Source organism: Manacus vitellinus, unplaced genomic scaffold (genome assembly GCF_001715985.3).
Source record: "Manacus vitellinus isolate BGI_N305 unplaced genomic scaffold, ASM171598v3 scaffold_20_pilon, whole genome shotgun sequence".
Lineage (NCBI taxonomy): Eukaryota > Metazoa > Chordata > Aves > Passeriformes > Pipridae > Manacus > Manacus vitellinus.
The window spans coordinates 9,398,067-9,414,102 of NW_021939471.1; the positions used below are offsets into that span (position 1 = coordinate 9,398,067).

At 39.6% G+C, this 16,036-nt stretch overlaps 1 protein-coding gene across 1 annotated transcript; it reads right to left on the reverse strand.

Moving 5' to 3' along the window:
• Nucleotides 1–1,319: 1,319 nt before the first annotated feature.
• CPO (carboxypeptidase O) lies at nt 1,320–15,819 on the reverse strand. The gene is given in 13 exon segments (XM_008931177.3): nt 1,320–1,606; nt 2,811–2,895; nt 3,848–4,050; nt 4,643–4,733; nt 6,522–6,632; nt 7,244–7,348; nt 8,130–8,231; nt 9,261–9,375; nt 11,846–11,970; nt 12,373–12,448; nt 15,603–15,709; nt 15,711–15,770; nt 15,772–15,819. Coding segments are annotated over 13 exon segments (1,497 nt in total). The 3' UTR covers nt 1,320–1,337.
• Between the last annotated feature and the right edge of the window lie 217 nt (nt 15,820–16,036).

The window sequence follows — 16,036 nt, forward strand, 5'->3', positions numbered from 1 at the left end:
ATCTTAGTTAAATTACTGAGTCTTGCTGTACTTTATAACTTGAGGACCATAATGTTTCAGTTCTATCAGTGTCTGTTATCTGTGAGTTTTCTGGCAGAAGCTCATGGTCTACATTTTCCATCACTAGCCTTCATGCTGTCAGGGGTGGGGAGGGAAGCATTCTTTCCACAAAGTTGGAAATATTTTGTTAAAAAATCTCTGGTTAGAACACTTTCTACTTTCAAGCACAATCTTGACATTTGCTAAGAAGACCAGACATTTCATACTTTTTTTTCCCCCTGGATTCTTCATTTTCTATCATGACAAAAAAGTAATCTATTATCTGTAATAGCTAAGCCTGGTGGACATATTTCTGGGATGTGGGACTCCTAGATTCAAAAGCAGAGTAAAGGATAAAATAGGCCTTCTCTATTTCAGTGAATGCCCTGAACCCTCTGGTGTTAGCTGTAACAACACAGAAGCTCTTTCCTTGGCATTCCCTTTTGAGAGGCTCAGATGGAGAGTCCTCGCCTGATGGGCTGAAACGTTTCCTTTCCTCTGGCACTCCATTGAGCTTTCAGCTTCATATGAGGAACCCAGGCAGAGCCCTGCAGATGGCAGGCTCCCTCAAGTGATGGAGAGCCACAAAAGTGGGCCCCAGTCCTTCTGCAGAGTCAGCCCCAAAAATGGTTAACAAGAAAGAAACCCTTCTGTAAATAGACTTTCTTTATGTTCAATCTGTAATGAAAACCCTTAGGAGTCTCCCTTAAGGAGGATAATCGACACCACCAGTCACAGTTTTGGAAGTTGATGCAAACAAACCACTCTCTGATCTGCTCTGTAGAAATAGAACCCTATTCTTATCTTTCTTTTCCCTTTCCCTTTTGAATTTTTGAAGGATTTGGACAGCTTCTATTAAATTCTCACAGGCGTCCTGCTAAGGTCAGCAAGACCCAGAAGATAGTGGGTTCAGGCAGTGGGAAAATTGGGACAGAGCAGGACTATAACTGACAGAAGGGCTACATAGGTCCAGGTAAGTCCCTGAAAACATCCCTCAGAACCAGGGAGTAAAATGCTCTGTCCCCATGGGTACTTACCATGAATGTCTGATTTAAAGTCCCTTAAAGAATAAGCAGAGCCAGCAAGTGAAGATTTGGAAATTGCCACAGCTCTTCATCCTTTCCTCCTTCCTTAAAACATAACTATCAAAACCACAAGTGGATGCTTTTACTATGTGGGATGAGCCTTTATTGAAATACTTGACATTTAGTTCCTCCACTCATGTAATTTTGTATTTTCAAAGGGACACTGTACTTTGGGGTATATGTGAGTCTCTTGCTGGGCTCTCTAAGCCATTTTTAAGAAACAGTCCATGTAAGTACAATACTCAGGCAAAGGCTCAGGGCCAGGCTGCTGCAGGTCAGAACCACAGCCCCAGCTGGCAAGTACTCCTGATATACATAGTCCATGATAGTTGTCACAGCCAACATAGTCTCCTCACATGTGGGCTGGATCTGGTCAGCGGGGAGAAGAAATCCATAAGTACCATTGTCTCGCAGTTCAAATGTGTAGGAGAGAGGAATACCAATCATGTGGGCCCAGTCCCGTGAGGAGCCTGAGTTATTGTCTGTGAATTTAAAAAAAAAAAAAAAGAGGGGAGATATTTGTATTAAGCACAGTTCTTTAAAAAATACTTCTTGCTACGGTTAATGTAAGTTTATATTAGAATTCCTGGACTAAGCAGTAAGCATATATCACTGTGACATGGAAAACAGAGTTTCTAGGTGCTGCAATTCTTAATTATACTAAAAATCTTCCATGGAGTTTCCTAAGTCACAGTTCTTCATAAGATGGTATTGTTCAGTAACAGGAGATGAGTTTCAGGGATTCTGTGTTTTTAGCATTTTGCTGTGTATGGGGTACAAGGTGGATTGGCCATTTGTCTGTTCTGGTACTTCATTTCTTACATTGATACTGATTGGATTTTCTATTTATTGTTGTTTTTAAGAATGATATTGGTCAAATCTGAAAAATTTCTGGCTGCTTCCTGTATCACTGTTCATCTTACTCACGGATCTTTTTTCTTACCTATTCAGTATAAGTAAAAACCCTGACAAAATACAGCCCTAGGCAGGGGCAAGTTACTTTACACTGCATTGCTCATGCAGTAGGTGACTCAGAGACTGGCACTCCAAGACTGGGAGGGACAGACACTGGAATATGCAAACCATATGGATTCTGGAGCCAACTACTTACTGTTCTTGCTTGCTGGGAAAATACTGAATTTACCAGGCAGCCTCTAGGGCTCTCTAGTCCTCTTTGTAAAGGCTGTCAACTAGTATCAGCTGTGATGTTGTGTTTGTGATGTGGCTATCCAGTCTATTAGGAACAAGGCTGAAACTGATATATTTCACACAGAATTGCAAGCAGCTGCCACGTGATAATGTCTGATGGAGTAACTACAGCCCTGACTGGGCTTTTAATTTTTTCTTGATTTCGGGGAAGACAAATAGGAGTTTTGCTGCTGACTTCAGCAGGGTCAGGATGATCTATAGCCAATCTCCTTCTGTCCCCTGTGATGTATCTGTAAGGAATCCATGTAGGAACTTGCTTCTCTGATCAATGCTTCCTTCCTTCCTGCAGATAGCTTTATAACTTAGAGAGTTACCTTGTATTCAAATGACTGCTGCTTAGATGTTCCACCAAACCAGCCCTTTAAGTATTACTCAAGAGGAAACTCAGCAAAACAGTACTTGCTGATGCCTGTGACACAAGAATGACTCTGTTCTTTGAAAAATAGAGCAATCAAAGGGAAAGGTAAAGAAACTTACATAAAATTAAAGAGGGTGGTCCTACTTTATAGCTGGTGCCATACTTTCCTGTCAGTGCAGCAGCTGCTTTCTTTCCAACTTGCATCTGAAAATTCAAAACAGGGACAGCATTGTCATTGGTGGCAGTATCTTTGGCAATTATTTTGAGTGGACCAAAATTTTTGTCTCTTTCAGCTTTACATTTACATATGATCAGCTTTAAGTTTTAATATTATTATTTCAGGTCTTTAAAGGAACCCATTCTAAACATTTGGACAAATTCTCCTTGATTTTTGTAATGCAAATTATGTTAAAATTTTTTAAATTACTCTGCTGCAAGATAGGGATTCTATTTGCTTTGTTGTGAGGCTAGAGGGCTGTACTTTGGAGAATTAAGAGTCCATGCTGTATAGCACACTGGCACTGACTACAGCAGTGACTGACCTCTTGCTCTTGTTTTATTGCCATAGGCTCTGTATCCCACCATCTTTAGAAACTGAGCCATAGACAAACTAAATGACTTCTCTAATGACTCATATGAACTCCAAAGCCAAATCCCTCATGGTCTTGACTAGAGCTTCAGCTACTGGAATCTTCACAAATACACATGTGAATGAACTCAAATCAGAACACTCAGAAACTGAGGGGAGAAGTAACCAAGAAGTAGGTGCTTACTTTACTTCCATTCTCCTGAGAGCACATTTGGAATACCCTTCCTGGACACAATCATGACAGCCGTATGTGTATAATGTGCTGGCATCCTAAAGTGCAAACTCATTCTTTCATGCAGCAAAAAATGTTGCTCTTCTCCATTTGCCTTGCATTGCATTAGCCCTATCTGTAATAATTCAATTTTCCTGATTTAAGTTGAAAAATTGGAATTTCTGAGGCAAATAAACCTTACTGATACTGCACAGAGTATCAGTAACTCTGGGAGCCAAGGCCCTGAATAAGCCCCATTCTTCTGAAGGAAAGGCAAGAGGGCAAGTTGGGTTTTGCCACATGCTACTGCCTCTACTTGTTCTCTCTTAGTGTAGAAGATGAATGTTTTGCCCTACCAGTTCTTCATTGTTACTTGGAGGTTTAGTTGTGGAACCATATGGACTGAGGATGAGCTGTCCATAGGAGTGGATTGTTAAAAAGCATGCAATGTCACTCTTCTTCCTCCTGATAAACTCAGCCACAGCTCTTGTCTCAGGTTCTGATTCTGGTTCAGAGCCACAGAAGATATTACTGCTGCAGTCAAAAGAAACACCAATACCTGGAGAGGAATACAAAAACTGAATCAAAGGAGAGACATAAAACACCAGTTCAGAGGGAACTGGGAAATTTACCTTGGAGTGTTAAAGCATGTGTTTATGTGGGCAGGGAGACTAGACAGCTCAGTGGGACTTTAGCATTTTACTCTGTTGGTACCAACTAAAATTTCCTACAAGACTGAAATATTTAATGCACATTTACAGGATGGCTGCAACGAAAACACTGTGACACCACCACAGTGTACCACTTGCCAGGGAAGCTTTGGGTCCTCCTTGCAATTCATGATAAACATAAATAGTGGCTGTTAAGTGACTAACTCCTAACATTGCTATCTAGAGCTGATGCTTGCTCTTGCAGTGAATTAGAGGTATGGCTACTTAAGCAGCAATTTTCTACTTACAAAAATAAATGGCAGTTGAAAGTCAATGAGTTACCACTGTTACAAAACAGAATTTTTTTTTACCTATGTCTTGATAACAACTAGATGAGTGTTCCTTTCTTATAGGACTTCATCTTTTTTTTTTTTTTTTCCAAAACTAGTTATTACCCTTGCTTTACATTTGTGTTCATGATCTGAAATACTTAAAACTTACTGCCCCAGGATGAATTGAAGTTTCGGTTCAGATCTGTCCCATAGCAGGTGCCATTCATATATGGAGAACGGTTTTTCCTCCACAAACGATCCTAAAGAAAAGTAACTTCTGTTACATAATAACAACTTAATGATCCACATGGCCCAGTAATAATAGGGCGTAAAGACTCCTTTATTTTAGACCTCTGCATTCTAAGTAACTCTTGCATTGTAAAAGTACAACTCTGTGTGCAAAGGTGATAAAGCTTAGTGATACTACAGCCAGGCTGTCATCTGCCACAAGCCTGCATGCACCCTGAAATGAGCTTCCTGAGCTTTTTTTATTTTAATTATTCTCTTTCTGTAATACTCAACTGCTTCCACGCCGTGTTGCAGTCCTAAGCAAGACTTGGCATTGTGAGGGATAAGAGACAATAGCTGAACTTCTGTTTGTTTCAGATTCATGAAGATTAATTCTTTTTTGTCAGCTAACCTTGCTACTGCTCCTTGCTTCCCTACTATACTCTCTGCTATACTCGGTTCTGTGCAGAGCTCACTGCGCTGCCTTTATGAGCTTCCCAACTGAATTACCTGTGCATCCAAGTGCAGTGTGTGATATGCCCCAAACCTACTGGAGACCTTGGGAGACAGCAGGATCCACATGGTGGTAGGCTGAGGATCCACACTGGGCCATGCTGAGGTCCTGCATTAAAAGGTGCTTCAACTGGGCTCAAGAGCTTGGAAGCATGATGTGAGTGGCTGAAGACCAACATTTTGCATTATCCTCTATATCAGAAAAGGACACAGGGCACACCTATTTTAAAGCCAAATAGCTCAGTATTTGACCAATTCTCCTCCTGTCCCATGCAAAGGTGCTAAGACCCATCTGCTAGTTGAGATCTTTTGCGAAGAATGAATGACTCTTCCAGGCATGTTTAACTCCATCAACCAGGCCTTGAGCTGTTATCAAGGAAGTTAAATCCATATATGAATATAAGCCAGCAGTGCCCTGGCAGCCAGGAGGGCCAACCATGTTCTGGGGTGCATCAGGCAAAGCATCACCAGCCGGTCAAGGGAGGGGATTGTCCCGCTCTGCTCTGCACTGGGGCTGCCTCACCTTGAATATTGTGGCAGTTTTGGGCACCACAATATAGGAAAGATATTAAGTTGTTAGACAGTGTCCAAAGGGGGGCAGTGAAGATGGGGAAGGGCCTTGAGGGGAAGCCATATGAGGAGCAGCTGAGGTTACTGGGTCTGTTCAGCCTGGAGAAGAGGAGATTGAGGGGAGACCTCATTGCAGTTACAACTTCCTTGTGAGGGGAAGAGGAGGAGCAGGCACTGATCTCTTCTCTGTGATGACCAGCGACAGAACCCAAGGGAATGGCCTGAAATTGTGTCAGGGAAGGTTTAGGTTGGATATTAGAACAAGGTTCTTCCCCCAGAGGGTAGATGGACACTGGAACAGGCTCCCCAGGAAGTGGTCACAGCACCAAACCTGACAGAGTTCCAGAAGCGTCTGGATGATACTGTCAGGCACATGGTGTGACTGTTGGGGATGGCCCTGTGCAGGTCCAGGACCTGGATTCAATGATCCTTGTGATTCCCTTCCATCTCGACACATTCTGTGATTCTGTGATACCCAGAAACTCAAAAGCAATCGATCCTGTGGTTTTGTCTTCCCAATGCTCATGACATTTGCTAGGAATTTTTAGCTCTGCAATCTCAAGTGGCTGTTGATTTGCCAGAAGAAACAAAACCTCTCTGCCATGAAAGGATTTGTGTGGGTAATGTCACTGTTTTCTGTTCAAATATAATTGCTATTACTTAAAGTACTGAAGCATCTAGAAGTAACAAAACATGTTGTGCACTATCATTCTAGTTCCTGGATTTTCACTACTTACTGTTTTCCAGGAATAGATGTAGCCATCAATATTGAGGACTGGCAAGACATAGAGATCCAAATGCTGCAGAAATCTTCTAATCTTTGGGTCAGATTTGTAATTTTGAAGAATCTGAAAAGAAAAAGTACAGAGCACTGAGCAGATAATTTAGTGGTGATCACTGGAAAGAGCTAGTTTAGAACTATTATTAGGGAATCACTCACTCCTGGATATCATTATGGTATCCAACATCTACTTCATCTCCCGGTATGTTGAGATAAACACCTTTTGTCACTAACAAAGTAACAGGATATCCAGTGAGAGTGTACTTCATATAGGTACAGTCTTGTGGGTATGAAAACTGCATAATAGCGTACCTGTGTGCCAGATACTTTCTGTACACATGGAACATTGCTAGACCATAGCTTAGGGTTTATTTCAGGAGGATTATCACTTTGTGATACAGAAAGGCTTGATCCAAAAGCCACTGTGGGAAAAAAAGAGGGAAGGATTTTTGGAAGGATTTGGAAACAGTGCAGGTGGAGGAATTGATGCACTAATTAATTTTGCCCCATATCTCAAACTGTGATTTGGACTTAGGTCTCCACAGATATCTGTACTATGTATTAATTTTGAAAATCATGTTTGAACAGAAAAACATAATTCTTGATACCATGATAGAGAACTGAAGTATCCAAAGTTATATTTTTTTTTATTATCTAAATGGAAAAGTGAGAACTCACTTCTTTCACAAACCACTGACAGAAGGCTGGAGAGATCCATTCTCTGGCATGAATCCCACAGTCCATCCAAATTATCTTTTTGGGTTTATTTGATGGTTGACTGATCTGAGAGATTGTAAAAATAATAATTTAAAAACTGTTACATTACAATAAAATAGCTTAATGTAATAGAGAAAGTAAAGGATGTGCCTTGAAATGCCATTGAGCCATCTGAGATTATTATTATTACAGACATCATTATGACAAGCTTTCCTTCCTAATAACCCCATCTCTGTAGTATCTCAAGGCATGAGCTTTAAAGTGTCTGTTGAGCAGAAGCGTCAATAGAACAGTTAATAGAACAGTTTCTCTTTTTTTCCCCTTTTTCGTTTGTATTAGTCATTCACAGGAATGGTTGTTCTTAGTTGGAGATCCTTTTTTTATTATATTTTTTTTTCGAAGGGAAAGCAAAAAAAGACAGGGAATCTAATTTTATGCAGTGATAAGGACAGATTAGACAATAGCTAACCCAAATATTAAGACTATGGTTTTTGCTAGTGGGCCCAATAAAAAATGTCATGGAATACTCCTAGCAGAAAAGATATATACTGTAAAAAGTAACAAAAATAACAAACCAAAAGTCTTTATCCTCACACAGCTGTTGCCAAGCTAGTTTCAGCTTGATTTTTATTTCTAAACAAGATTTTAGTTAAATTTGTTGTTTTCACTACATAATAGCAATAGCAAGCTTATGGTGATAGGGTATATCAAAGTTGGCAAATCTTATTGTACTGTGAAGGAGTAAAACCATCTAGTGCTATCTTGGGAAATATCCAAATCCTGTCTTCTGTGTATTTGTTTTCTTGTTAAGGTTCCTTTTATAATTAAGAGAAAGTTCCTCCTTTACCTGTAGATAATACATTGGTCGATTCTCAAATGTCATCCCCAGGAAGTTCTGAGTGACCAGCTCACTGTAGTTCTCCTGGATCTGAGTCATCCATTCATAAATCTGAAATAGTCACAGAGAATTCTTTGTCCAAAGTGGGAGTTTCCTTCTCTTTCCCACCTCCATTTCCAGATTAAAACATTTGCTTTTGTTTAGACAACGTTTTCCTCAGAGCTTATTTCAATCTATAATGTCACTCATACTCATGGAAGGTCTTTCACATGCATGGTCATATCTCATGGGGTGTTAAAAGATAACCTCACTGCAATACAGCATGGATACTCCACTCTGGATGTCATTCAACATGCCCATCCTATTGGGTATCTTCCTGTTGAGTTCACCAAATGTGAAGCCACACCATCAAATTTTCAAAACAGTATTACAGTCTCTTCCCTGTCAGTACTGATTTTCCACATCTGAGTTCAGCAGCACGCACCCCAAACAGGTAGCTCAAACAAAATATACCAGAGGGTTGACTCTGTCCTCTCACTTTTATTACGCAGCTAGGAGGAAGAATACCACTATGCTCTGCTTTTGTCTGACTTGCCTGTGAAACATAATACCAAAAAATCTTCACTGCCCACTCTTATGACATTATTCTCTCCCAAATTATCAAAAACCTGCCTTTAAATTATTTCTTTCTACAGGTCTCCCATTGTTCACCTCTTCTTCCTCTCTGGGATTCCAGACACCACAATAGTTGTTGCACTTCACATTTGGCTCAGCATCAAGCAAACAGGGATTTAAATTAATAAAGGCTAGAGACAATGATAAAGCATAACAGGGTAGAAAGGTAGCAAACCAATCAACTGAACCCCAGAATATCATCTGCAAAACAGTGTGGCTGCTTCATGCAGAGCATTTGGGTTTTGGTCAGTGGGGAACTGAGGATTTAATCACAATCAATGACAAATCCATGCTCAATTCAACCACACCAAGATGCTAGTCAAAGAGTAAGGACTGATTCTGCAAAGAAGAAAGCCAGAAAGAGGTCCACTGACTTCAGCTGAGCTTTCTGCAAGCACAGAGTTGCCTGCTGTAGCATTTACAAAACTTAACAAAGAAGACAAGCAGACTTGGGTTCTTCTTTACCTCTTCCATTGGATGATACTGGGTGTAGACGTAACCTTCTCGGACCTGTTTATGGCTGCTCCTCTCCCTTGGCATGCTCAGATCCACAAGTTCCTGTACATCAGGTATTAGGACCCTGAGGGGAGGGGAAGGGGAAGACAGAAAACAATCCCTAGCAGTTACTGCAGAACTATCATGGTGGCTACACTGTACATTACATCAGCAAATGAAAGGATTTAGCCTGTTCTGTTGTGGATTGCCTGGCAAAGTCATCACCATCAGCATTATGGTAACTTTCACGTAAGATAAAGTTCAAAATATTGAGATTTTTCACAGGGTTTTAACAATAATGTAATAATTTTTACAAGATTTTTTAAAAATTTGCTGATTTTCTCCCCCCAAAAGTAAAAAGTTCAATAGTTTTTTTCACCACTTCTATTTCTGAGCAAAACTCTGAAAATACCACCTTTTGGGAAAAAGAAGGGAAAGATAAATTTAAGATTAGTGTTTCATTGCATTTTATTAAGACATTTTCAATTTGCAAAGACTTCAAGATGTGTTCATTGCAATTGGCCAAAATCAGAACAAACCCCTTATTTCCTTCAAGTAGCTCTTTTTGCTTTTTAGCTACAAAATTTGCTCAGTAATTAGTATAACACAGGTGTGATTCCATGATCAAGGGAGTCAATAAAATCATTTCCTTGGCTTCAGAGGACTTTGGATCACAGGCTGTTCCTTCTCACTGCAATCAGCCCCTTGCTGTAAATCTGTGCTCATTGTAAATACTTGTGATAAGACAATTGCAAAGGTAGCTCAAACACTGTTGATCTCAGATGCTGCAAGTGCTAATGGGCTTTTCTGCTGACAGTAGCTGTGATCGGCATTTCTGTAAACTGCACGTAAGAAATTTTTAAGAGTAGTTACAGCTGACTTTCACTCTGAGCTTTGATGTTTATTCACATCTAAACTTCAAACTAAAATTCAGGAAGGGCAAATTCCCATGAACTGAACCCACACACACAAAATACCTTATCAGTGCTCTGGAGAATTGAAATCCCAGAGTCTGACACAGTCAGAATATTGATGTCCTGATTATAATTTGCCATTTATGTCTCTATCATTATATACCTGACTGTCATGTTACCTTCTTGGCATGTCAGCTGCCTTCTAAAAGGTGGTTCCTGCTTTGAATATATTATAGGAACTTTAACATTGTCATACTCATCTCAACCCCTTTGCAATTTCAGCTTGACTATTGATCTCATCTCTTTCTCTAGAGCCCTGTGTAAGGTGGATAAAGTTCTGGCCCCAACCCAAGGGAAAACAAAGTTAAGCTGCTAACTTCAGTTTACTCTTTAATTTTTGACTAGAATCAGTTGAAAACATTAGAAAATGAAGAGTCTTGACACAAAATAACATGTTAAATATCTTCTGGAATATTGTCCTGAATACCTAAACCTGATGCTAGATCATTTGCACTGGCTCCAACCTCATATATCTTCATCTCTGGTCGTCAGGACATCACACTTACTAAAAGAACTCATCAGGCAAGATGCAAGATGTCAAGATCAGCTTTAACTCAAAACAGCTTTGAAGTGGCACCAATCCTCAAACTTATCTTTGATTGGTAAATGCCAGTGTATGTCTATAGGCCATTTGTCATCAGCCCTGAATGACTTCAGGATTGTTTATATTAAATATAGCTAAATTAAATTAGCTACTGGTTACCTGAAAGAGTCAGTTCTAAATGGGAACAGGACTGTGTGAGGAATAGATCTTATTTAATCCCATTTGGCTTTATAAACACTCTTTGTATCTGGATTAGGTCTTCTGGTTGGAAGTAGAAGCACAGCAACACATGGCTGGGTAGGTGTGATAAAGCATCACGGGCCATTTGCAGGTCATGGCTCTCAGTTGTGTGCACAGTGGGCATCTGCCACTGGGATCTTTGTCCCAGGATGGGATGTCTCTGGCTGGATGGTGCCAGGAAATTCTTACCAGCCTAGTGGTGGGGACAGGGGTAGGAAACTGCAGCCTTGAAGAAACTGGATGACTATTCACTTTGAAAGGGCTCTTCTCCAAACCAGAGGAGCAACAAAAGACAGGGAGGGGAAAAAGAGAGAGCTAGAAACTTCTCTGCAGTGACACTGATTAAATCTTTGGGGTCTCCAAAATAGGAGAGCGTTCAAATATCTATGTTTTCAAGAGCAAAGCATGCTCCTATAAATAGTCGTTGTACCAAGTTTGACTTCCTGACTTTAGACTAAAAGACTAAGTCATACATCTAAGTGCCATCTCTGCCACTGAGAAGGCAACAGCAGGAAACAAGACAAATTGGGCCATCTCAGGTCCCAGCTCCAAATTCACAGTCCAGGATAGTTGGAAGGTGAATAAATAGGGCATAGGGAAATGTGCTTTTAAAACTTGAAGGTTTATATAGCATCAGTGCATTTGGGTGGTCAAGGTAAGTTGCAGGTATTTGGAACAAAGTTTGGGTTCTATTGCCAGTACTTGCTGACTGTTTATTGGAAAAGGCTGGGTCTTTTTGTGATGGCAAGGAAGACTGCTAGAGCCCACCTTTCCCATCAGGATATTAGAGGCTGTACCTGTAAGAGATCATATGCTGATCTAAGCTGTCTTTCACCTCCTGCACCAGAGGGGCTGGGACCCTTATGTGCAGGTCTTCTCCAGCCGTGATATATTCAGGCATCAAGGGCTTCCACAAATCCAGCTGTGCAGAGAGAAGAAAGAAATGCAGAAGTGAAGCTCTGTTTTCAGAGTAAGAAAATGTATTTAAGATAGAGTAGCTGCATATCAATAAATGACAAGTTTTCCTTCTCCTCGTAACTCTCCCGTCATCTGTTCATAGAGCACGCAGCACAGGCTTAGTGTTTCTGTTGACTCAGGCACCACTGATAGAGAGCAGCACCTTCACAGGAAACTAACTTCTTCACATAAATTCCTTCATGTAGTAGAAGACTAATTTTATCCTACACTAAGACCAAAAAAAAGTTAGGTAAAGCTTTTTCAAGTTTACTGTAACCTTCACTCATGTCCAAAGCTACATGCACACCTGTTTTACAGCCCAAGACCCTACTCTGCTTTTCAGGCACATGTGGTTATTCTTACTCACCAGTAAAGTACTGTGAAGAAGCTGAAGATGCTGGACTTGCTGAAATGTTTCTGGCACAATATGCAAAACCTGATCCCTGGAAATTCAACGAAGAAACAAGATCAATTTTAATGTCTGTTGAAGCATCCATGTTTTCATAAGTCAAAAGGAGATATTTTGTTACTCAGAGGGAATATAGAGCATGTAACTGAGTGTTGTTTCAACAAAAATGTGTCTGAGTGATGAATTCCTGGAGTGTTTTAGCTGCAAATAGGACTAAGTGATGTGAGTTTTCTGTTGCTAGAGCATTAGCCACTCTGCTTCCTTGCTGGTGGCAATCCTTTATTCATCAAGCCAGCTGCTCACATGAGTCCTGGTGCGTGTTTCTGCCTTTGCAGGACCAGGGCCAAAATGAGAGCATTGGTAATATATGATAAACTATTTATTTGATTAGATGTCACTTCTCTATTTCCTCTCATTGGGATTTGTTCAGTCATGCCAGATTGACTTGATGCTTGGCTGATCTCTTTCAGCATGCAAAAACATAAGATAGTCAAGATAAATGAAAATTGCTTAGAACCTGAAATGTCCACAAACTGCTTGTCACAAAAATAGCCAACTTATTCCACAAATAGTGAATACTGTAGTCTCCAGAACTGCATATTCTTACTCAATTCACAGGAAACAAAAATTTCTGGTACAGGATCCATCATTTTATATTTCTAGAAAAGACACACAGATCCAGTGTCTTAGTACCTATTTTCATGAAGCCCCATGAACCTTTCATTTACCACAGGCTTAATCTGACAAAAATATTGGAAGTTTATGAGGAACAAATCAAAATGGTTGGAAATGCAGAAAATAAGAAATCTGTATGCTGTATTTAAAAAGTCCTAGTAATTATTTTTCTATTCTTTTTTCTCAGTGTTTGTTCAGATTGGTTTTCCTGGCTGATAGCAAGTGTGACATCTCTAATGAAAGGGTTTCAGAGTGAGGAGTGGATGTTGATTACTACATTGCATTACTCAAAGGTGAGATAGCACTTATTCACTACTGTTGTGATAGAATGGGGAATCCTAGAAATTTTCCTATTTGTTAGCAACCAACAACTACTGCTTCACAGTCTCATGTAATGGCTTTAATGGACCTTGGGGCCTTTACAGGACAAGTACCAAAAAAAAGAACATTTTAAAGACTTTGTAAGAGAAGTTCATGTTGCAAAAGCCATGGTCATTACAGTCCTCAATATGCTCTCATCACCTGAACTACAACTGCCATCATTTGTGCTTCCATACAGAAATGTACAATTACCAGCTTAATAGGCATGCAAATAGAATTCACTATTCATTCACTTTATCCCCAGAGAAATAGGGGGATTTTTGATTTTTTACATCTTTCCTGAAAATATAACCTTTGCTGATAGAGAACTTGGTGGTTAAAATGGGCCATTTACTACTGGTTTGGGAGATGCTGTTAATCCCTTGTCTGTGGGGCAAAATGATTACATGTCCATTGCTAGTGATTGGTACAACAGCCATGATATCTTTGTAATAAACCTTGTAGATGTAGGATAAACATCTTTGCTAGCAGAATAAACATCTCAGCTGCAGTTCAGAGTTTATTCTCTCTAAATGCCTGGGCTTGCTTTGCTCTTTGTCTATCAGGAAGGGAAACAATATCCTGTAATATCTTTCTATCCTCATTGACATTATGTCTTAATTACACCAAATCAGAGAAATTCCAGACAGTCAGATTGCTGCCAGATGGCCAGCTCTTATTTACTGATAAACCTTTCACAATAGCCAGTGTGGAGACAAATCATTTTTAATAGTAAACTAAGATTACAAAGCACACATTCGTTTATGATTATGGACTAAGTTTCTCAGTGGAGAAGTGCAAAGTCAGCCCATGTGACCACATGGGAACTACAGTTTTTAAAATGCTATTTAAACTTTCTTACCAAATTAAAGGGCTGTTCTCAGGACTAGCTGTGTTTCCTTGGATTCTCATAGGTCAGATATTTCATTTAAGGTGTTGAACAGAACAAATAACAGTGAAAATGGCTTTACTAATAATTTCATCTTTATGCAAGTGCTGCCCATCCAAAGTCACAATGACCACACGATATTTATTTTTAAATTCCATGCAAGTACTCAACAGGTTCAGTCCTGGACAGTAATTAGGAACAAAAATGAACACTGCATTACCAAGGATCTGCTGAATTCTATTCACTGAAATCAACAGGCTCTGACTGCATCCCTAATACAAATCTAAAGCTAAATATTATCCAGGGGAAATAACACATTTTAAATACTGACTCTTTATGTTCTGCTAGAAGATTTTCCAGGAGAGCTGTTGAATGGTTATATGTTGAACTAACTTACTTGCCAGAGGTATTGCTTGGTTTTCTGTCCTTTTTATGACTATATTCTGGGGATATAATTAGTCTAGAGGCATTCAGCACTGGACTACTTTCTCTGTTTACTTTAGAAAATTCCCTGTATAAACTTATACATGGATGGTGGTCTCCACACTGTGCTCGTGTCCCTCCTGAAAATCCCAGCTGCCACAATGGCAGAGTGACCTATCATTCCTTGGAAGCTGAAGATGAATGAAACAAAAATAGTTTAGGCAAACAGCATGATTTTACATCACTCATTTTCCAAAGAAGTGGAACTGAGAATGGAAAATACAGCAAAACTAGAGATTTCATGCTTTTCAGAAACATTAATCAGTAATAAAAAACGTGATAATCTCATTCTTTGAGTGATGAAAGATTGTCTGGAACAACTTCCTTAGCATTTTTTGGCAATTGTTACAGGTTTCCAACAGGGCTTCACTATCTTTTTCAGGTAACCTAAGCTGTCTTTTATTAATAGATATAATTTTGCTCAGTCATCTCCCTTGCTTTATACACAGAAAAGACATTTTAGTCCTAGAACATCTGATTTCAAAGTTCATTATGAAAGAGGCTAAGCCAAATGAATTTCAGCTAATGGAAGCAGAGCATCCTGAGGTGCATTTGAGGGCCATTCTGTGGCTCCTACTGCTGCAGCTGTATCTTCATTGGCTTGGATTTGATTCACTCATTCTTCATTTCTCGTCTTTATGTTTTGTTCGCAAATCTTACAAAGCTTACAGCTTAGTAACCCTGTCTCCAGGTTTTCAGCTCATAATTGTTATTATTCTTTCACAGTTCCTGGGAATTTCACTGCATGCACAATTCTTCACGATACCACATTCACACTCACCTGTCATACTGCAATTTCAAGCTGAGTTTTCCAGGAATTAGCATCCCCAGAGAAAAGACGATCCCAAGAGAAAGCCACATCTTTGTGCAAAGCACCGACAGTGCAGGACTAGAGAGGAGGAGGATAGATCTGAACTGAACACTTGATTTGTACAATTATAATATATAACTAGACTTATCCAGGAAGAAATCTGCCCTTGTTGAATCATTAACTTCATTTGTAAATAGTTCTACTTTTTTTCAATTCTTAAAGCTCTCTTCCATACCATAACATAACATCACATAACATAATTAGCAACATTCTCACTGAATCACTTTTTCTAAGAAGTAAGAAGATTTTTCTTTATGTCAGCTTTCCATCTTTGAAAATGTTATGTGACAAAATTGGTAGTGCAAGGTCCATGTCAACTAGTGAAGATCAGTTTATAAAAATCA